Raw genomic sequence first — 22,298 nt, 5'->3', positions numbered from 1 at the left:
TGAAAGCACAGTAGGCCAACATCCTGTCTCAGTGTGGCTGTGTGTTGGCAGCTTGATGTAACCTCCAATAGGCTTAGAAGCCAAATCAGAGCTGAGGTACCCTGAGCAGGGTTTGATTTACCTCATTGTGTGTGTGTGTGTGTGTGTGTGAAACATCAGTGTTGTGTGTTTTGCATAAAGCAGCATGTGTGTGTTACAGACGTATGCTCAGCACACAACAGAGCTTATTGGACATTCTGAGTTTCAGACATAGGAGGGCAACAGTCCCTGTGCTCCACCTCAGAGGCCTAATTTGAGATGTTTTGAATCGGTGTGGAACGCTGCCAGAGGGGGAGAGGGCGCTATGCTGGGTCCTGTTTGTCTATGCTAAGTCCTGCAGATGGGTTTCAGAGGGCAGGACGGACTAGATGTTAATGTGAGGTTCTTTTCATTAATTCGGCACAAACAAAAACCAGCTGGCTGTTTAATATGGATTCATAAAGCACTGGTGTCATTATAGTACTGAAAGCTCTCTCACAGATTATTTATTGCCAAAAGGTTCTATTCTAATTCACAGTACAGCTGGTGTGTCAGTCAAAGTGCCCTTACAGGAGACACGCTATCAGCCTCATACTTGTATTTGGGGGTCCTGCTATAATATTTTAACATGCTGCAGAGTACAAATACTGTGCACACTGCTCTTTTTACCCTCTTTCTGAAAGCTCCATTTTAGCTGCTGTTCCTTGAAGGTCCCCCCTCCTGAAAAGCCTAGTCTGCTCTGATTGGTCAGTTCCCACAAGTTCCTCAGGCTCATTAGCCAAATAAATGGCATGAAACAGCTTCCAAGTCAGAAGAAGGGTCACAGAAAGTGGCCCTCATTAAGAAAGCAGTAGAAAGTGAAGTAACATTTCACACACACACACACACACACACACACACACACACACACACACACACACACACACACACACACACACACACACACACACACACACACTGATTGTTGCGGACACATCTCCCTCACAAGTCCATCCAAAGTGTGTTTCTGCAGCCACCAGCAGAACAATTTGCTTGCTCTTCTCGTACCTTCGACATCGTATTACCAGAGCTAGTGTTAGCAAGACAGCAACAATGGAGGACAGCGAGGTGGATTCAGGCTTTCAGTGGTCTTCTGAAGGGCTGATAGAGGTCACATTAAAGGGGCTAAATCTACATTAAACAGCACATTTTGCACAATACTTCTCCTTTAGATAGGAAACACTTGCTGTGGTCAGCACTGTTGCCTCACAGCAAGAAGGTTCCAGGTTTGAATCCTGGACTGTGTGGAGTTTTGCATGCCAGCGTGGCTTCTCTCTGAAGTCAGCGACCCTGACGGATAAGCGGTATAGATAATGGATGGATGGATGGATGGATTTAAACGCTGCACCAATGATTCTGATTTCCTTCTTGGTGATGTTCAACCAATCAGGATTATCCAAACTTTTTTCACTGAGGGCCACATACAGAGAAACATACAAAGGGCTGGGCCACTCACTAGAAGTGAGCTAGATTGCTAACTGGTAAGGTGAGGCGATATACATGACCTCTAGTGGATTAAAGTTGGCAAAATCAATCAAATGTAGGTAAATTCTGCTTGATAACTGAATATGATTCAAGAAAAAACAGCCTTTCCATTAGTGGGCTTTCAGTGTGTTCAGGTGATCAGTGAGATCCACTAAACATGCCAACCACAGAGGGTCACTGAGCTCATGAAGAGGTCCTTCTCTCTTCAAAACTGGTCGATTTCTGATCTCAGGGATCAGCATCAGCACCAGCACCAGCACCAGCACCAGCACCAGCACCAGCATCAGCATCAGCACCAGCACCAGCACCAGCACCAGCATCAGCATCAGCATCAGCACCAGCACCAGCACCAGCACCCGCATCAGCACCAGCACCAGCACCAGCACCAGCACCAGCATCATCACCAGCATCAGCACCAGCACCAGCATCATCATCATCACCAGCATCAGCATCAGCATCAGCATCATCATCATCACCAGCATCAGCATCAGCACCAGCACCAGCATCAGCATCAGCATCATCATCATCACCAGCATCAGCATCAGCACCAGCATCATCATCATCACCAGCATCATCATCATCACCAGCATCAGCACCAGCATCAGCACCAGCATCATCACCAGCATCAGCACCAGCACCAGCATCATCACCAGCATCATCACCAGCATCAGCACCAGCATCAGCACCAGCATCAGCACCAGCATCATCACCTGTATCAGCATCAGCACCAGCATCAGCACCAGCATCATCACCTGTATCAGCACCAGCACCAGCACCAGCATCATCATCATCACCAGCATCAGCATCATCACCAGCATCAGCACCAGCATCAGCATCAGCATCAGCACCAGCATCAGCACCAGCATCATCACCTGTATCAGCATCAGCACCAGCACCAGCATCATCATCATCACCAGCATCAGCATCATCACCAGCATCAGCATCAGCACCAGCATCATCACCAGCATCAGCATCAGCACCAGCACCAGCATCATCATCATCACCAGCACCAGCACCAGCATCATCACCAGCATCAGCATCAGCACCAGCATCATCACCAGCATCATCACCAGCACCAGCACCAGCATCAGCACCAGCACCAGCATCATCACCAGCATCAGCACCAGCATCATCATCACCAGCATCATCACCAGCATCAGCACCAGCATCAGCATCAGAGAGGGAAGCTTGAAATAGTCTGTGCTAGAGAACTGGTGCTCCAATCAGCAGCCTTACCTCCACTTTATTGCCCCTCGGCAGACACCGTAGATTCCTTTGCGCTCCTCTGTCCCAGCTGGAGCCCCATCAGTCGTACCTCCACACAGCTCGTCCCATTTAAGTCCCATCATGCCAACTGCATCTGGCACAGCTTCAAAAACATCCTCACTGTCCTGGTGCTCATTAGACTGCTAACATCCAGCAGCTCCTCTGTAACGCAAAAGTGATCTTCATTAGTTTTCAGCTGTTCTCTCATCGCACACCGCGTCTGAAACTTTCTACAATCACTTGCTCTCTTATGTTTCCTTAATTCCGCCATGTTGGATCACCTGTGGCACATTTCTTCTTCTATTACTCATTTTCTAGAGAAGCTGCCTCGTTCAAGACCATTACTCCACCTAGTGGTGAGACTAAGAAGTACAGTACAGTCCAGTGCAGGTTCCATGTGTGGGCTGTGTTACAATACATTTTTACAATTTCCTGTGGGCCAATGAAAAAAGAGGTTATGTGGGCCACAGTTGGCCCGCGGGCCGTAGTTTTGGCCACCCCTGATCGAAATCAAGTAGGAAACTAAATCTGTCTGGATTTTTTCAGCAATCAAACCTGAGTGCACACAGTCTGTTGGTGATCTGTTGGTGATCCCTGATTAACTAAGTGTCAGTTTCACCTCAGTTGAAGGATCAATGATCCTGTCATCTCTGAATGTCCTGACCTTTTGGGCCTGTGAAACCCTTTGAAAGGATCAAATTCACCCTGAGGTAGTTTTCCTGGTTTTCTGCTCGTTGTCATCTTTGAAGACACCAGTGACAATGTCAGCGTTAAACTCAGTCATCTACTAATTCTGTCTGTGAAGGTGTTTGAGCAGAGTTCTCCTCAGTAAAGGTTTTTTCTCCCTGTGAAGGACAGTAAAGAGCTCTGACACTGAGTCTAATCACACCTGATGACCAGTTATTCGACAGAGGCATGTAGCCATCAGAGTCCTAATTACCTGACAAGGCCAGATGTTTCTCCTTGTACAGGAAACTGTTTCTATAGTAACACGGTGCAGCAGAAAACATACTGTACGTCTGAATTCAACCCAAGAACAAATCATGATGATTATACAAAGATCATTCTGGGACACAAGTGGGATGAATATTATGCAGAATTATGAAGGACTTGGACGCTTTTCATAAAAGTTTGTGCTAACGAATCCTTTACTGTATTTTTCAGGGTTTTTTCATGAACAGCCTGATTCATCATCAGGGCCTTTCACACATTTTCACATTGCACTTAAACAGGCTCCAATGCAGAGAAAAGCCTTGAGTCCAGACATGGAGAGCTCTCCTTCTGTTACAGTTTTGTGTTTATACCCAGCTTATGAGAAGAAGACCTTGTGCTGAAACAAGCAGTGTTCAAACTGATGCAGGTCTTTCTCAAACACGTGTGGTTTACCCGTTGGCGTTGTTGCGTTGCCTGCTTTGTACAGTAGCACTGCCAACCAAACAGCACAATCCTGCAGTGTGACCCACTGCTGTTTGTTCAAGGGCCTTAAAGAGCTTTTCTGTCCGTGTTATTTACTGTATCATCTGGAAGCTTTGTGGATCAAATTTACAATTTAAGCTTTAGCCAACAGCCCAGTAATATACGTTTAAAACTCTTTTATCAGACTTTTCATCACTCTGTCCTCAGGAAGTTGCAGGGTAATGAAATGAAGCCTTTGATGAATAAACATCCGGTCACAGTTTCTGTTTCCTCTAAAAACTCTTGTTAAGCTGCCACAGTCTTTGCTGAGGTTATTAATGTTGCTCAGGCAAAATCCAAGTGAAGAAAAATGCTTCCAATATCCAGTAAATCAAAACAAGACAGCCTCCAGACTATGGTTCACGAGTCGCTGCTGACCCCTCATCATATGACAGGATTTCCTGCTTTCTCAGCTCAAAGCCGACCAATTCATAACTGCAGCAGTGAGCAATGACTTATCTGCACTTCAGAGCCAGAGTACACAGTCAAACAGCCATCTCTGCAAACGCACTGCCGAGGAAAAACAACAGTCTGCCGTGAAGCGAAGCCCAGAGATGAGCCAGCAAACTCCCCGGTCCATTTAGCACTGAATTATTCCATCAGGCCTGTCTGTCTCTGGAGGGAGAGCATCACTCAACTATCAGCTGACTGATGGGCTCAACCTTGGACATGAGGACAGCAGGCGATCAGACAGGCCGCACATCACTGCTGTCAGGGGAAGACCTTTTATCTCCAAACTGTCAACTCTTCAGGAATCTAGAAAAACAGGGAAAATAACGTGCAAAGAATTAATAATCCTGTTTCTGGATCGTGTGTGTTTGCATGCTGCTGCCCCTTTTGGGGCATTTTCTGGAAACTGACCAAGTCCACCTCATTTACTTGCCTTTGATTTCTGGCCAGAGACGGACTCAGCAGGCCATCAGCACCGTTCCCTTGGCATATTCTTTGGGACCACTAAAGACACTTTCTGAAACGAGGAGCGATGCTGGTGAAGCAGGTGGTTTCTCTCTGGTCTCTCCACAGCCCGGACCGCTCTGATCAACAGCTAGCCACCTGCCCTGGTCTCCTGCTGTGTCTCCAGCTGCCTTCCTGCCTGCTTGCTTCCTGAGTGGCAGCGGGTCAGCAAGCCTCCAGCCTGCTACTTCACCATTGTACATCTTTCTCCATATTGTAATTCACTATTTCTGTCAGAGTTGTGTGCATGCATACGTACTTAGAGGCATACATGTAAATGATATATGGTAGTCCTTATGCCAGTCCATCCTCAAAGAGAGACTCTTGTTGCTATTCCTGCATGACTCGTGAGGTCTGGTTGCATCCACTGATGAATGCTTTGGTCTTACTGCAGCCCTGCAGTCTGTCTGTCTGATTCCAGACTCTCTTCAGTGCAGCCACATTAGTTTGGGTGTCCCTGCCTCTTCCTTATGTCTCCCCAGCCTCCTAATCTGTGTTACATTCCTTGTTTCCATCAACCTGAATAGTTTCTTCCCACCTGCCCAGCCTTCTGGTCGTCCTCTGGACTTTTGCTTCATCTTGTTTTAACCTGACCTCCTCTGCCTCCACATTAGACACATCAGTCTACCATTCTCTGACAGACGCAAAGTGTCCCAGTGCATGCTGGGGGTCACAGTCTGAAGAAACCAATGGGACCACATCGTCCACCTAAAGCAGAGATGCAATGCTGAGGTTCCCAAAGCGGACACTCCTCATTTCAGCTACACCTTGAGGTTCTGTCCATGGATGTCACTCACCAGACCAGAGACGGACTACTAAAAGTGTTTTAATAAGTCAGTTCTAGGCTCCTGTGCACCTAAATTAATGGTTGGCTCATCTAAATTACAAAGAATCCTTTTTATGTCATTTGCAGGTTTGAGATGTTGGGTTTGACATATTCTGAGATTTCTGCCTCCGCCCTTGTACAATGGCATTTTGTTTGTGGCACTTGTAGCATTAAATTATTAGATTTAAAATATGCAACGGCAACATTTCTTCCTGTAATCAGTGTTGCTGTCACTCTGGATAATCCACAGAAGTGTCAACAGTGACTGTGGATTATCCAGAGAAGTGGGTACTGTGTTTACGTGAGGAGATGCAGGTTTTTTAAATGTATTTTATAATCCTTAGAACACCGCAAATGCATTTTCATTCATCTCTGCTGTATTTAGTGGAGGCAGGAAACTCGGAGATGGAAACCCTAAACCATCTGCTTGGCTGGATCCCAAGAGTGGTGCTTTTTGTCTGTTTCTCTGTTGTAATTTGGGTGAACTGCCCTTTTAAACGTTGATTGATCTTTTAACACCAGAGACCTAGCAGCTCGAAGGGTCTCAGTGGCTGACTTGTGTTTCTGTCTTGATGGTGGTATCCTGTTTAAACTTCCCATACTGCACCGCTCCTATTCTTACATCATTCACTGGATTGTAGCTGTAGCCTGGAGGCAGATCCTCAACAGGTCCTTGATGACCAAACCTCACTCGGCTGCTCTGATATCATTTTGAACTTTGTGAGAACTCCATCTTCTTCATGGTTGTTGCTTTTAAGGGCAACCAGAGTGTGTTTTTGATGAACAAACACATTTGTAGTCCATCCTTTAGTCTTCCATTTTGCATCAAATGAACCTCTTGATTGTATTTGAGTTTCTTCCTTCCTGCAAGAACTTTAATTTCTTATTATCGTTGAAAGATTGATGGACTCTGATAATGATTAGTATGGAAATCAGCAACATTAAATGTACTGATATGATGACTACTAGCATAGTAATCCTGAACGCCTTAAATATTAGTTATCAGTCTCAAGGGCACCTCAGCGGTGAGGCCTTTAGTTCCACCAGTAAACCCTGAACAGAGTCCACTGAAGCTCTGCTAGCCTCTTTGAATGTCCAGACACTTGTCTCTCCTTGAAAACTGTGTACAGACGGAAAGAAATCGGTTTGTTATGTGTTCCTGTTACTTACCTGAGGCCTGGCAGCTGTTTGGACTGAGCTTCATTTCTAGACACGGATATCAATGAGTTTTCAAACAGGGCTTGTGTAGAAAGTGGAACTAGCACTACAGCAAACAATGCAGTGTTGTATTATTCATGAGAAGAATGTGATTTTATATAGACCTTCATTATGCTCCCCTTCTGGGCATGACATTGGATATCAAGTAGATTTACATAGTCGTGTCTGTGGGAGCGTCTCATTAAAAATAGGATCACTGGGAAATCCAATAGACAGATCTTCACTCGTTACAGCAAAACCAGTGAGACAACATCCAGAAATGTTGTTAGACTTAAATAGATCCACTACAGAATCATTATGCCCAAACACACACACACATTTAAAGGAAGACGAGGCAGTGTTCTTTAAACACGTAAAAGGAAATATATTTCTTAAAAATGAAATAACAAAAAAGAACAACATTTCATACAGAAGAGCTGCTTTTGTCATTTGCAGAGGTAATTTACACAGGACTTGAAATGAAAACACTTTACTTGAAGTGGAACAACAGCAACCACACCACAGCTGAAAATATTGACTTTTTTGATTTTTCTTTTCTTTTTTTTTTTAAAGACCCTCCAACTGATGCGTCTGCGTACTGAGCGACTGTCGGTGGGGCAGCGTTGTTCTACTTCTGGTAAAGCATGAAGAGGTTATGTCACATACTGAGCTTCTTTTAAGGATTAATATACACTGGCTCTTGGTAATTCACTCATATGACGTACGCACCATTGAAACATTTACACACAAAATTTAGTTATTTTCTCTCCCTCAAAACAAGAATACTCCTTATATTTTTAAAGACAACAGTTAACAGTTCCAAAATGGTGGCTCTGGGATTGGATTTATCTGACCTACATCAGGCCCTCCCCTTCCACACAGACATTCCCAGGAACACTTTGATTTTAACAAGTGCTGCTCACCATTTTGAGTGTGAGGAAAGAAGAAACTGGTTGTCGTGGCAGTCTGCCTGGCAGAAACCAGGGGTGTGCATAGGTGTTACCGACTTGTTCCCCGAGGCTCTGATAAGGCAGTTTATTTTTCTCCTTTCAGCTTTTTTTTTTCCTTTTCCTTTGTCCTCCAGTTCAGGAGCAATGTTTAGTGGTGGATGGAAGTGCTTTTTCATAGCCGATCATGCCCCAAGAACGATATTCCAGGTCCGCTGACCGCTGATTAGCATTTCATGTACAGAGGGAGAGGGGTAAACGCAACCAGAGAAGGTAGGCAAGACAAAATGAAAAGTGTGAGTTGGCCAGATGCAGTACATGTCTTCTTCATTGTCCTTTTTGTGCAAACTGAGATGTAAACAAAGACCGTTGGAGGTTAGGAGGGAAGCATGGGACGATAGGCTACAGCAACACACGGAAAGACAGCGCAGAGGGATGCAGTGTGCTCCTTCAACAGACTGACAGGCACAGAGGGCCAGCAAAATAAATAAAGGGGGGAGGTGGGTGAGGGAGAAAGAAACTGCCAAGTTTCCTGTGCTTTTTGCTTCACTCAAACTTGCATTTGGAGCTGAGGGAGTTACTTGTTGCCACTATAGCAGCTTCTAATGTGCTTCAAAGTTCGGCTTGTTTGTCACAGGGGCCGAGGAGATTAGGAGAGGAGGGACACAGAGTACCACAAGAAGTGCCTTAAAAGGTCAACACACACAGGCACCCACATAAAGACTGCGTCATGGTCATGCTCACTATTGCCTTTCCAGTATTACCACCCATCCATCAATTACAAAAGAAAAGTACAAAATATCTACCACACTGCCCCTCCACTCCCACCCTTCAACTATATGAGGACAGAACCATATTCACGTAGTTTTTTATCATTTATATATATATATGTATATATGTACACAACAATATGCCTTTGAGGCTGTTGAGAAAAAGGGGGCCGGGGCAGGAGGAAGTCTCTGTAGTGAGGCGTCAGAGTCAGTTCTTCATTTCCCTCTTTTTCAACAACAGTTTATCTACAGAAATGCATGATTCTGATGAGAGAGACGTGATTCGAGGGGACGTTTATCATCCGAGTTGGATCAGAGATGGAGCGTCGAGGGTGATGAGCTAATTGCCGTTGAGTGTGTGTCAGTAGACCCAGGAGACGGGGACCCACTGAGAGGTGGTGGACACCAGGTCTACAGCCTCCTCCAGCAGTCGGATGGTGTCATCAATCTCATTGTTGATGATGGTCTGGTCAAAGTAGTGAGCGTAGGTCACCTGTAGCATCTCCGATTCCTTCTGGAGCCGCTGAAGAGAGTCATCCTGAGAAAAAGGGGGACTTCAGTGACGGCTTCTGGTTCGTGTTGTTACTTCTGATGGGCCTCAAGGCTTCATTTGTGGTCCACATATATCCATGCTGTTACTTAACGACTAGATAAACAAGTTCACTGCTGACAGTAACTGGTTGGTGTCTAACCACTTACATTTTATAGTAGCCAATCAACTTGAGGTAAAGTCAATGTTAGCTCGAGTAGCCACTTTAAAATGTTACTGAGTAATGTGAACTTTACCATATATAAAGTGAGCTAAATAGTTTTGTTAAGCTGGTATCAAGCTTGGTACGTAAACCACCAATGCAGGCCTCAAGTTCATAGAAAGTAACTGCAATCTAGATCACAATATTGATCAGAAAAATAGCCTCAGGACACAGGAAGGAGAGGGGAGAGAGTAGATGGAGGGGTATGGTTGGGCCACAGGAGACATCAACGAAGTGAGAAAGCACACAATTAAGAGGACTGTTGGAGGGATTAGAGGATTTAGGGGAAATTGAGAGGAATACGAGCAGACAAAGCCAGACGACTACTACATAAACACAGAGGCCAGACGTGCCTTTCTAGTCTCCAGACAAGCTGAACTCACACCAGTTAAGCAGTACTCACAGGCAGTTTCCTGCACCACTTTGGAACCTTGAGTGCAAATGTAAATAGGCATGCCAAAGAAAATACAAACATGCTTAAAGCACACAGGACACGTCACGTGCAGTGAGAGAAACACTGAGCAGAGCAAAAAGCACAAACAGAAATGAGCGTGGTGCTGGTCAACTGTTACTGTAGCACTGTTACTAATACACAACATTAACTCCTGTTTTGATGTGTGAAAATGAAGATCCCACTGTCATGGGGAACTGAACAGTCTACTCATAGATTGGTGAGGCAGTGCATCTGTTGTCTTTGCAAGCAGTGCAAGTTAGGTGTTAGGTGTTGTTAAACATTGAAGTGAAATGCTTCTGAATTAAGACTAAAATGCCAGTGTGGCTGCATTTGGACTGAATGAGAGTTAGTACGTGCAAAGAAAGTAAACTTTAACGACTAGCATGAGGAAAAGCAAGACCAGTATTTGGAGCTGTACCTCAGTCATGCCTGGAGTGATGGTGGGAGCTGCGATGAAGACAACATAGGGAGCAAACTCAGCTGTCCTGAGGATCTTTAGCGCCTGATGAGAGAGAGAGGGAGAGAGATTTTTATTGTAATTGTTCATCCCAAACTCTAAGCAAGTGTTTGAAATGAAATGTGTTAGAAAGAGGTGAAGCTACTGAAAGCTACTTCAAATTCCATACATTCTAACTTTATGAATAGTGAGACATAAACAAAGGCTGTATACAAACTGTGTACACTGATTTGGCCAAAATGTAGCACGCAGTACTCCAGAATACCCCGATGCCTTAGTGATTCAGGGAAAAACCCACATCGGACCAGTCTAGCTCGCCTGCTGAGTCCCACAATGTAAAAGCTGTAGCAGGCTACGTAAACTTCCGTTTATTTCACCTTAGCAGTCCACCACAATCTGATTCTGAACAAATTCATGTGGAGCAATAACCTTTTCAGCTGCTCAATCCTCACTCGTTGGGTCTATGCCTAATTTAAAAGTGTGTCATGGCCTGAAATGGGACATTGGCTGCGTTACAGTGTAAGTGTCACCGTCCACACTAGTCGGATTGCTGTCATGACTTTTATGGAGAAGTTACCAAAGGCCTTTTTTTTGTTGTCATGTAAAACCATCAGTGGATTTATGAAGTCAACTGCATGTTTAAAAAGGGGCTTCTTTCCTTTGTTACCTGTGGTTCCACATCCAGGATGGAGATCATGCCCTGTGCATGGATCTGCCTTATAGTCTCCAACCTGGTTCCATACATGGCGTCCTCATGGCTGCCGTACTCCAGGTAGTCGTTGTTGCTGATATCCTGCATCATCTGGTCGTGAGTCACAAAGTAGTAGTTCTTCCCGTTCTCTTCATCCTTCTTAGGAGGCCGAGTCGTGTCTGAGCAGAGAGATGAACACACAGTTGGGAAGAGGGACAGAGATATTAGTTGCTGTTCTCTCTCTCTCCTTCTCATATCTGATGCTGCTCATGTGGGGATTCTTGAATTCTCTCTCTCATGTGCATGAGTAGTTTTTAGGATGTTGAATTTCTCTCTCTCTCTTGTGTATGCATGAGGAAGGAAATAACAGTCTCTCGACAAGTTTTTCAAATTTTACTTTTTCTAAAACCCCACTGCGTTAGATGAGAATGGTGGTCGGTGTGTCTACTACTGTGTTTGTTCAAATCTAACCACCAGCCAGTGCGACACATGTAACCCCCTAGTGATGTTTCCTCTCTCTCCACTAAAGACTTTGATCTTACCTGTACTGTGCTTGTTGTCTGTTCAAATCTAACCACCAGCTATAAGTAACCCCCTCATGCTGTTTTAGTGTGTGTGTTCACTTACGAGGGATGGGGTAGGCAAAGCGGTCAGGGTGTTTGGTAATTAGTGTGTTCTTGATGTGCCTCCTGCCAACTCCATGTGCACCTGAGTGAAAGGAGACAAGTTGAATTAGACAAGTTGGTCAGTCCAGTAGTAAACTCAGTTGTCATGTGATAACAAGTTGAGCTCAGAACAGGAACTTTTACCTACCAAGCAAAACCAGTGTTTTCCTCTTGAATGATGGCAGTTTGACCACTTCCTCATATGTCACCAGATCTAGTTGGTCAAACACTGCAGAACAGAGAGAAACATTGAGCCAGCAACCCAAAAATAAGGTGAAGTTTATCAGTAGTATCAGTAGTTGGACCTGTTGCACAAAGGTGCTGATTGAACTGATGGTTACTTTGGAGAATCCAATTCAACAGCACCACAAGCTAATGCCAAAATAACCATGAAGTTGAATCAACATCTCTCTAAAAAAATGTGACGGTAGGATTTACTGCTAACAAACTGGTGTCAACATACTCCACAATAGCATGAACACAAATATATCTCAATAAATAAATGCGAACCTAATAGAGAATCAGAGGGGACATGAGCAAAGCCAATGCTAATGAGATTAATATTCATTTCAATGTTTAGTCCCTGTGGCTTAAATCATGCATTGAATCCTCAATAGGATGTTTTTTTAAGACTTAGAGCTGAGTTATTCACATAATGCCGTAATGTGCACCAAACGCTGGTTCAAACACCTTGAGAAAGCATTAAAGCTTCCTTATTTGCACCAACCTTGGTCACACAGAAAAACACAACTAAGCTGAGCTGACTAGCATCTCGTCAATTTGAATTACAAACTAATAAAAAACCAAACATAGCAGCCGTCAGTCTAAAGTCAAGGACACATTAGGAAGAGGACGAGGCTTCAAAGCAGAAAGGAGGAAGAAAAACACAGAAGCTGGACGCCAGCTGTGTGGAGTTACTTACATGCAGCCATGTCATTGGGTAAGAGACAGCATGAAATATGGACAAAGGGTGGGAGCGGAAGGGTTAATTAAAAGACACCGTACAAGAAGAAGTAACCAAAAAAACACCAGAACAAAAATTGTAAACATCAAAAGCTGTTAATTGCAACATTGTTAGTTACTGAGAGTGGACAGCAGTAGGAGAGGTCTGTCAGAGGGAAAGGCAACAGGCGTGCAGCAGTTACACATATCAGACGTTAGTTACAAAGGTGACACTTGAAACTAAATACCAGATTTTTATAAATGTAATTTAATTAGTTATGGTTTCAACTTGCATAATTAGCAGCAGGTCCCCGGCAAAAATGTAGTCGTGGATTTCTTCGACTGTTGATTAGGGGTCAGCTATATAGGCAGGAGGGGTATTTCTGCGTTTGCTGTAGAAGTAAACGCTTACCTGCATTGTGCTTGGCCAGGTATTTGTCTTTGTACTGTTTCTTCTTCTTGCCAAACCAGGTACAACTGGCCTGCTGCTCCTGTTTGGTCTTCTCCATCGCTATACATGCCACGCGCCTGAAAACAGTCACAGGTAAGGTCATTTCATTTATTAGACATGCTAAAGACCACAAGGGTTTGCTAATGGACAGGAAATACATATTTGACTCTGATCTGTCACATGTGAGTGAGAGTGAGAGTGAGAGTGAGAGTGAGAGAGAGAGAGAGAGAGAGCGCAATTCAACTTCCTAAAAACTACTCATGCATATATGAGAGAGGAAACATAAAACACAATAAAAATCCCTACATGAGAGAGAGGCAACTCATGAAGCCAGAGGACCAGGATCTGTGTTCTTTTGTCATTTCAACATCCTAAAAACTCGAACATCCCTCATGTGACACACAAAAGCTAACAGACAGCTCGAAGCTACAGCACAGTTTTAATGTCAGCATCTTTTCTGCGAGGTTTACCCAATAAACCGGAAAATTAGTTTGAAATTGCCCAGAAATACAGTACAGGGTATTGTTTAGTATTCAGGGTTCTTCTCAGTGGGGCTAATTCTTTAAGCATCAATGTGTAATTATTACTAATAATTAGTGGATTATCTAACTAGTTGCCGGTGTTTCCTGTGGATGGACGAGGTGATTGGTTGAGCAGTCTATTACTCACCACTCCTGTAGCTCAGGTGAGGGGATGAGGCCTGCTGTGCCGTTCTTGGTGTTCTCCAGTTTTCCCTGCCACCAGTTGTGGTCGTCCTTGGAGATGATCTGAATGATGTCACCCACGCGAAAGCGAATGCCAGCCTCCTTACACGGGATGAGGTCATCTTTCGCCGGGTCATACTCAAACTGAGCACGTACATAAATCTGTGAGGGCAGGACAGAGACAGAAGAATGGTTCGGCGCTGGCGGGGTCACAGACTACCAAAGGAGACTGGCTGGTAAAATGTGTAGTTAGAAATGCAGCGCTGACGCTTGTCATTGAAAGATAAAAAGACAGCAGCAGGAAAGCCAAAAGCATGTAAGCTGGAGCAGGACAGGACACAGACATAGATAAATGAACAGCACGACGAAAATGATCCAACAAAGCGTTTTACCGCATCTCTGCCTGTGGGCGTGGCCGTTTTAGCGTCTGCTTAAGCGCACACATCCACATTTTCCTTGCCTTTTTATGTCCGCTGACGAACCAGGTATGAAGATTAAGCCTTGATAGCTAGCATGGGATCTAGACACCACAATGACGAGGAACCAAACTTTGCGATGGGGATGGGAGGAGTTGGGATCTACTTCTACCAAGGGTCCACTTGGAGACATCTTACCTTGATGGACAATTTGTCCTTGATAGCAGATCTGGAGATCTATGGGGTTGAGAGCATCACACACACACTTACACATATATCATGCAGTAGAAAACGTTGGGGGGCATTAACAAAGGTGGTGTGACGAGGGACCCGCAACTGGATGCTCAATCTAATATTACAATGTTTGAACTGCATTCTGTGCGTGTGATCTTCGGGGATGATGAACACATCACAAACCAGACAAATGAGAAATGTGTTTAAGAGGAAGTTGTGACAGACAAATCAGGGTTCCCAACATTTTCTATCTCAAACTTGGTCACTTTATACAGAGCTTTCATCTCTTATCAATACAATGTAGTGAGGAAATACAAGGCCATGTTACACTACAGTGAACTACCTGCCCTGACTGGGAAACTATCAGCTTTTTTCTTTAACATCTGTGTAAGGAATCCTTTCCAATGTTCGGGGGGGGCCAAAGTGAACCAGAGTGACGGCCTGACATTGGAGAGCAGTGCTGGATGTAATGGATGTAATGTGAATGCATGAGTGATTGTAGGTACACACACATCAGAACATGCATGCAGAGTTGGACTTGTTAGAATGAGTGTCAGTCTGTCATGTAAGTAGCAGATTGTGAGGCAAAAGGAGGAGCACAGATCTAACTGGAGGAGTTTGGGTGTTTGGGTGTAAAGAGTGAGGACGTCTCACCACACGGCCTTTAGGCTGGATCGTTGATGGCAGGTCCTGGATGGGGGGACAGACGTTTTTGTGTGAGTATTTGTTTTATAGGAGAGCACACTAACCAAAACATGACAACAGGGCAAGATCAGCTGAAGCTGCCTTTGTGATGACATTGTATGCTTTTATTTTGATAGTTACCAGTTAGGAGGAAACATGTCATAATGATCCTGGCCCAGATTTAAATTCAAGATATAGTGGTGTGTGTGAGTGAAAAGGGGAAGCAGGAACATACCAGGATGGAGCTGGTGACACTGGCATGACCGTTTGCAGGCGACTGTCGGGACAAATCCGGTGACTCTTTCTGCAACAGAAAGCATGAAATAGTTCAGAGTCTGTTTCCCCCACAGAATAAGCAAAAATGTACGCAAGGGTGTGTGTGTGTGGTTGTGACAGCCCACCTCACAAGACATGGACTGGGACCGGTAACTGGGGACTATCTTGAAGGTGATGCTACCTCTCATCTCCTTCTGTAAGGACAAAAGGAAAGAAATGCATGTGATGTGAGATCTTAACAGAATCAATAGCCAACAACAAGAACCCGATCATAACAAAACTGGTTCAAAAACTACACTTATCTACTCCAAACTTTTGTGTTCAGTCTATATTTCAGTCTATTAAAATAATCTTGGTGCAAGCACAGTGTAATACAGTCCAACTGTCGAAAGTGTCATCTGTGTGACTTACCAGCATCTTTTGGAGCTGTTCTACTGTCTGATTGGCAACGCTGATGCCATTAATCTCTCGGATTTCATCTCCCACATGCAGAGTCCCTGGAGCAGAGAAATAATAGATTAATGAGGGCTGCAAATGAGGTTCTGGGGTGTTCAAGAATCAGCGCTTCACAAACCAGAGGCCAGAAAACCCCCCGGGGTTAGTGAGATAGCTGCAGGGGGAGGACTACTAATGTAAGGAAGAGTTACATTTCATTGTTACTTCAATTACCACAAGTTTGTCCTATAAGACAGTTACCGTTATCTCTCCACTTACTTTATCATCTCTATAATTACTCTTATTTGAGAGAAAATCTCTGCTCCACAAAATGAACGGCTGAATGTGCCTCTGCAAATCGTACTGTTCCATGGATGCATACCCTGTCGATGAATCATTCCACCATGCATGATCCGGGCTACAATACAGTGGTTGAGGTCATTCATTTTCAGAGTGATGCCCTAGAAGAGACAGACAGAGAGGGTCAGAGATTACAGCGGTGACCAAACCCCCTGCTACAAACTCTATCTACAGTACAGTCCCACTTCAGCATGCTGAGCCACGGTTGAAGCTGCACCCTGATGCATTATTCCTGTCCTACATGGCCGCAGGACAGAGCGTGCTCAAAGTGTGGTGTCAGTTTAGCATCACTGAGGTTTGCAGTGTGGTTTCACATGTGTGTTTCTGTTACTTTCGTCGACCAGATATCAGTCTCACCGTTTTCCTTTTCTGTGAGAGTGACGCTGCATATGCTAATGCAAAAGGTTTCTTCTTGCTTCACAACAAATAAAATATTTTACTGTGAAATTGTCCCGGTGACTAAGTTAACCCTGGGCCACCAACGGCCTACACTATTTTTATATATATGGTCAAGTAGCAACTGTCATGACATGTGTGTCTCTGTTTCTGTATACACACCATGGGCTCATCGGTGTTCTTCTGAAACTGGACCAGGCGAACCCTGGTGACGTTCTCTAGATCCATGTCTCCGTTGGTGCTGTCTGGGGAGTCGCCGTTCAGGTAAGGTGAAGTGGGTGGGGGGGTCACCCTCAGAGCATCGTCACTGTAGACCTCATGGGCCACCACATCGTGGGTCTGCAGCAGAGCCTGGAGTGTACACACACAGTCATCAGTGTTCACTCTCATGGACATCCCTGTTTTTTTTCTACAGGCAGGTGAAGCCCATTAACACAATGAGAATCAATGTAACGCTGCACACACACACACACACACACAGGACAAAGTGTGTGGCACCCTCAAGCAAAGCAGATAATTGCTGTGTGTGGTAGTAAAGCCCAGAGAAATTGACAGACCCAGCCTTGAAAAAAATGGAGAAGAAAACACGTCTGTGTGAATATCTAATAAGTAAAACACATGCTACCAAATCCCAGGTGCATGTGGACGTACACACAGCATCACTGTGTATATGTGAGTGAACAGCTCCACCATTAGCAAGAGTGTGGCTTACACTAATCCTCTTTGGGCACTAATCATGTCACTGACACACACTGGGTTTTTACAAATGCTCACCAGAGCAACATGTTCACTGATGCTGCATGACACTCAGAGAGCTGAAACAGCTGCCACTGAAGGCTTTTGACATGGTGAACATTAGTGTGGCACAGAAAAACAGCTGTTAGAAAATAGGTTTACAAAGGCACCAACAATGGATTCCAACAAGTGCTCGACTTTGACTGCACACCGAGTTCATAATTAACAGGAACAAAGCATGTCCTTGGATGACTGCCTCTTAAATAAAGTCTGACCACACAGGGAAGGACTTCAACTTTCTTCACATATGCTACCACACAAAAGCCCTTCACACCCATTCAGCTGGCAGCACTGTTCAGTCAGGTCAGAGAGCAAGACACACTAATTGGATTGAACCAAACCTGAGGCGTGACAGCTCCACTAAGTGTCACAGACTGAATCAGCAGTCGGTCTCTGGGGCTTCTAACTAAATAAATGTCAGTGTCTTCACAAGAATACAGACCAGCTTCCATACAGTAAAAGTCCAGTTCTCCACTAAATAATACTTTTGCTTTTATAGCATTTTATTAACATGTAACTGATGTGAAAACTGCAGCCACAAAACAAGCTCCGCTCCTTTTGATATGACAATCACAGATTCCGACAGTGTTATACCTGAACATGAAATCCACCACCTCTGCCTCACTTTTCAGTTTCCATGTCCTCTCCTTGTGTCAGGTCTGCCTCAGCTGCAACACTTTGTTAACAGTCGTGGTACTGACTGTTGGCGCAGAAGCTACCGGCTGCAGCCCTTCAGCGCATTTTCCTGTGGTCCACCGCTCCAGTGCGTCTGCCCCTGTTCTGTTTCCCTGCATGTGTCTATCCCTGCCCGAGGGCTCCACCAGCTCAGGTGCTAAGCAGCTTTGCGACCGGGGGAGTTACGAGGATTGTCAAAAGAACCCTACTTCTGACACATTAGGTTGTGATCTCACACACCAATAAACAGCTCTACATGACAAATATACGTGTTGCTGTGTTTGTGTGTGTGAGATATCTCACCATAAAGTGTGGCTGTGTAAGGATCCTCCTGAGCTCTTTGGCCTCCATGTTCTCTGGGTAACACGAGATGGTTTCCAGTACCTAGGTTCATGGTAAATAACACAGACGGGGACTTTTCACATTACTGAACATCAGACTAAGTGCTTTTAAAGTCACATTTGAGAATGCTTTATGTAGTGAACATGAGCGGTGAGGTCCTCACTTCTTTGGCTCTCTGCACTCCATCGCTTGGAGGATTTCTGATCTGAGGGGACGACCTGGTGTTGATTTTGTCATAAAGCTGAAACGACACACAGTGTAACACACAACAATTAGACACACTGATAATGCCTGAGACAACTGAAGCAGCACAGTTTTACCTCAACCAAAAGATGAAAAACCCAAACAGCAGTAGTGAGGGACTTTTGGCTTGTAATGACACCTACCGGCCAATCTTGGTATTACAGAGGAAGAGCTCGTGGTATTGTGGTTTACTCACATCTAACAGGGTGTGGAGGTGCTGATCCTGGAAGACGCTGTGGAGGAAGTCCATGTCTTTCTCACTGCAGTCCGTCAATGCGTGAATCTCCTCTAGACTGTCCAAAACCTGTGACACTGCCCCTGCACACATGCACGCACGGGTTATACACTCAAATATAGGCTGAATCGCATGCACAGATACATTCAACTACACCAGGCAGTCCCTGCAAACACTCAACACAAAATGCAAACACTGAACATGACAGACAGATCCACAAACACACTACCTGATACACATTCACAAACAGGCAAAAAACAAGAAATGCCAACAATAACACCAAAAAAAGACAAACGACAGACGTCACGACAGAAAACACACAAACACTCAGAACTATTTAACCCCAAGTACCTGCTGCATCGCCCACACATGCAGCAAAACCAGAGAAACAGCGGTACATGGCATCAATACAACATCAGAAGAAAGTCACTTCAGAAAGTCACAGTGTGGATGATGGGTTAGGAGCAGTACACCCAAGAAAAAGGCTAAGTAGAAACATACAAAAATGCTAAACTATGCAGAGGAAAGGCTAAAGACAGATTTCAAATCGGATTTGCCATTTTTTTTTTAGAAAGGCCAACAGTGTAAAATGACATGTACTGTATATAATAACAAAGAATTTACAAGGCATCAAAAATACAAGTAGCCTACATAGTGAACGAGCTCCTTGTTGATGAGGAGTCGGAGGAGAAGTGACATGTTCAGATGACAGACAGTGCAGCGTGGTCAGACTACATTTTCCTCTCCCTGGCATGAGCTTTGCTCTGCAAGTCATTTCGAGATGAGCTTTGACTCTCTGATTCATTTGAAGGTGCAAGTCGATCCTTAAATCAGCACAGAATTCATAAGTGGTAGGGGAGATATTACATGACTATAATCAGAGATTTCCAAGGCCTCCGCAGCCAGACCAGGAAATGAGCTCCATCTCTCCCAAATGAGTTCATACATATTTCATATGTTCAAACTAGAGACTCCATCCTTGAAACTTTATAATCCTGAACGACCCCAACTGTTAAACACGGTCATGGATGAGCTCTGTCTGATTCCGGTTAACAAGAAAAGTGTAGACGGGAGCCCTGGAATAACAGATGACTGATGGAGATGGAGAAAATAATCTCAATTGCAAACATGTTGAACTCTGGGCTAGTAATGACAATTCTAAAAACTGTTACTGTGAGGCGTGAAAGAGACACAGCAGAGGAGAAAACCTGCTACTTAAGCCATTAATAACATTGGAAAAACCTTGTTCTAGGCCTGTTTACATGCATCATACTACTCCAGTTAGGGATCCTAATTTGAACCCATCTCCATAAATGATTTTCAGCCATGTACAGATCAATAAGTGCTTAATCACTTAAAGCTTGTGAAATACAAAATGCTCACTATTCCTGGAGGACATTAATGAAAATAAATGATATTGTCACTTAAAATGACTGCTCCTCTCCCACTCTATGGTAATTAATCAACAAATGGCCAAAAAGACTTTCTTGGAGACTCTCAGCATTTAACGTAACATCTGATTGGCACTCTGCTGAGTGTCGTACTGAAGAAACCTGGCGAGGAGAGAAAATCCCCGTGTTGGTCGGGGCACAAAAGCACGTAAGCATCTAAGCCTCCTCGCCTTTGTTTCTTGTTTTGTTTGTTTAACAATCTGAATATTTTGTCGATCTGTTGATCCCAGTAATTAGAATAATGACGTGCATGTATACAGAACGTCATCTTAACAAGTCAAGAAGCAGCATTTGGAGTAAAGCACACTCAAACCAGATGGATTTACAGGAGAGAAGACAGAGGGGGACACCAGAGGAAGCCATTTTGGAGGATTAGGAAGGAAAAAAAGGTGTATGATGATGATTATGATGATGATGATGATGATGTCATGATATCACACCAAGATTCTATGGGTGGGGAGCGGGATACGTACTTTCAGCAGCTAGCAGTCCTACAGACAGCACAGCAGAAGAAAAACAACACCAAAGAAAGAGAGGCTGAGATTAGAGGGGGTTTACAGCAACTATGGATGTAGAGTTTTACACCTCAGTGAGAGAAAAAGAAATATAAAGAAGGCAGACAAGAGAGAGTCAGAGTCCCGGCTTTGTGAGGAAGCATGAAGGCCGATAGGGAAGCAGAGGAGAAATAGAGGAAAGAGCACCAACAGAGAGAGGAAATCAGCAAAAGCAGCCACGTCTATGAATAAACTGTCAGGCTGCTGCTAGCATCTACTCTGCTGCACAAGTGTCGGCCGGCAACATGTCTGGATGTCTGCAGGGGCAAAAATAAGCCCGTCTCCAGGAAGCATGACTGCAGCAGACTGCCAGCCTCAGCAGAAAGGACGCACTCGTGGCACAAGAGTATCTGGCTGCGGCAGCTACATCTGAACCTGAGCAGAGAACGAGAGGAGCTTAGCTCACTGCACTGCTTCGTTAGGTGATGATGTAACACGCTGCTCATTTTCTACTGTTTATGACAACAGCGCCAGCGGTTTCTGTTTGCTGATAATTATTGGAAGGCAGTGTGTTCATCAGAGGAAGTGAAAGCCAGTGGCTGAGACAGGGAAGTGAGGCTGTGTGGCAACATCTGTGTCCGTCCACACAGAGGAAGTTCTACACAGACAGCTGGCGATCTAAACAGTAAAATAGAAACTTTGAGACTAGAAACCGGGCAAGAAAAGTGAATGTGGTCTTTAGTGCAGATGCATGCTGGTGAGATTCATCTTTGATCTTGCATGACACATCAGTGGAGAGCTAAATGTACAGGTAGATCTGTAGTTTACATTAATTAACAATTCAGTGTAACCTGCACAAACTAAATGTCTGTTAAATATTATGCTTGGAAAGAACCAGACCTACCTACACCAGGCCAGTGCTCTGTTGTGCGGTTTACCTGAGGAGGTGGGGTCGTCTGAAAAGTCATGGAGCTCCTCGGGGGGGTCACCGTAGTACGAATTAAACTTGTGGCTGGAGACGGCAGCCAGCACTGCACCCTGGGATACAGAGTAGGGACAAGTCAGCTTTTACTTAAGGCCAGAGCCCCGTGTTGCAGGATGTAGATACAATCATTTCATGTGTCTGTCTGAGGCCTGAAAAGGACAGGCCTGCAGAGAATCTATAAAAAATTGACTAGAAATTAATCTG

At 44.5% G+C, this 22,298-nt stretch overlaps 2 protein-coding genes across 3 annotated transcripts in view; one reads left to right on the top strand and one right to left on the bottom strand.

The window, feature by feature from the left end:
- LOC139223473 (probable G-protein coupled receptor 34) overlaps positions 1–22,298 on the top strand; it is a 70,225-nt gene that overhangs the window by 42,080 nt on the left and 5,847 nt on the right. The window lies entirely within an intron of this gene.
- Positions 7,602–22,298, bottom strand: part of LOC139223472 (peripheral plasma membrane protein CASK-like) — a 35,912-nt gene continuing 21,215 nt past the window's right edge. The window contains exons 10-27 of one of the 2 annotated variants that reach the window (XM_070855376.1): positions 22,048–22,147; positions 19,126–19,247; positions 18,850–18,927; positions 18,648–18,728; positions 17,037–17,225; positions 16,501–16,579; positions 16,095–16,180; positions 15,809–15,877; positions 15,643–15,711; positions 15,378–15,413; positions 14,688–14,726; positions 14,039–14,235; positions 13,331–13,446; positions 12,125–12,205; positions 11,939–12,019; positions 11,288–11,490; positions 10,582–10,665; positions 7,602–9,495 (exon numbers count right to left, since the gene is read on the bottom strand). In XM_070855376.1, coding sequence (XP_070711477.1) covers positions 9,319–9,495; positions 10,582–10,665; positions 11,288–11,490; positions 11,939–12,019; positions 12,125–12,205; positions 13,331–13,446; positions 14,039–14,235; positions 14,688–14,726; positions 15,378–15,413; positions 15,643–15,711; positions 15,809–15,877; positions 16,095–16,180; positions 16,501–16,579; positions 17,037–17,225; positions 18,648–18,728; positions 18,850–18,927; positions 19,126–19,247; positions 22,048–22,147 — 1,887 coding nt within the window. In that variant the 3' untranslated portion in view covers positions 7,602–9,318. The remainder of the gene's footprint in view (positions 9,496–10,581; positions 10,666–11,287; positions 11,491–11,938; positions 12,020–12,124; positions 12,206–13,330; positions 13,447–14,038; positions 14,236–14,687; positions 14,727–15,377; positions 15,414–15,642; positions 15,712–15,808; positions 15,878–16,094; positions 16,181–16,500; positions 16,580–17,036; positions 17,226–18,647; positions 18,729–18,849; positions 18,928–19,125; positions 19,248–22,047; positions 22,148–22,298) is intronic. The other variant, XM_070855377.1, reaches the window with a different exon arrangement.

The sequence above is a fragment of the Pempheris klunzingeri genome, chromosome 24 (genome assembly GCF_042242105.1).
Source record: "Pempheris klunzingeri isolate RE-2024b chromosome 24, fPemKlu1.hap1, whole genome shotgun sequence".
NCBI lineage: Eukaryota > Metazoa > Chordata > Actinopteri > Acropomatiformes > Pempheridae > Pempheris > Pempheris klunzingeri.
This window is presented reverse-complemented; position numbering and strand designations above follow the sequence as displayed.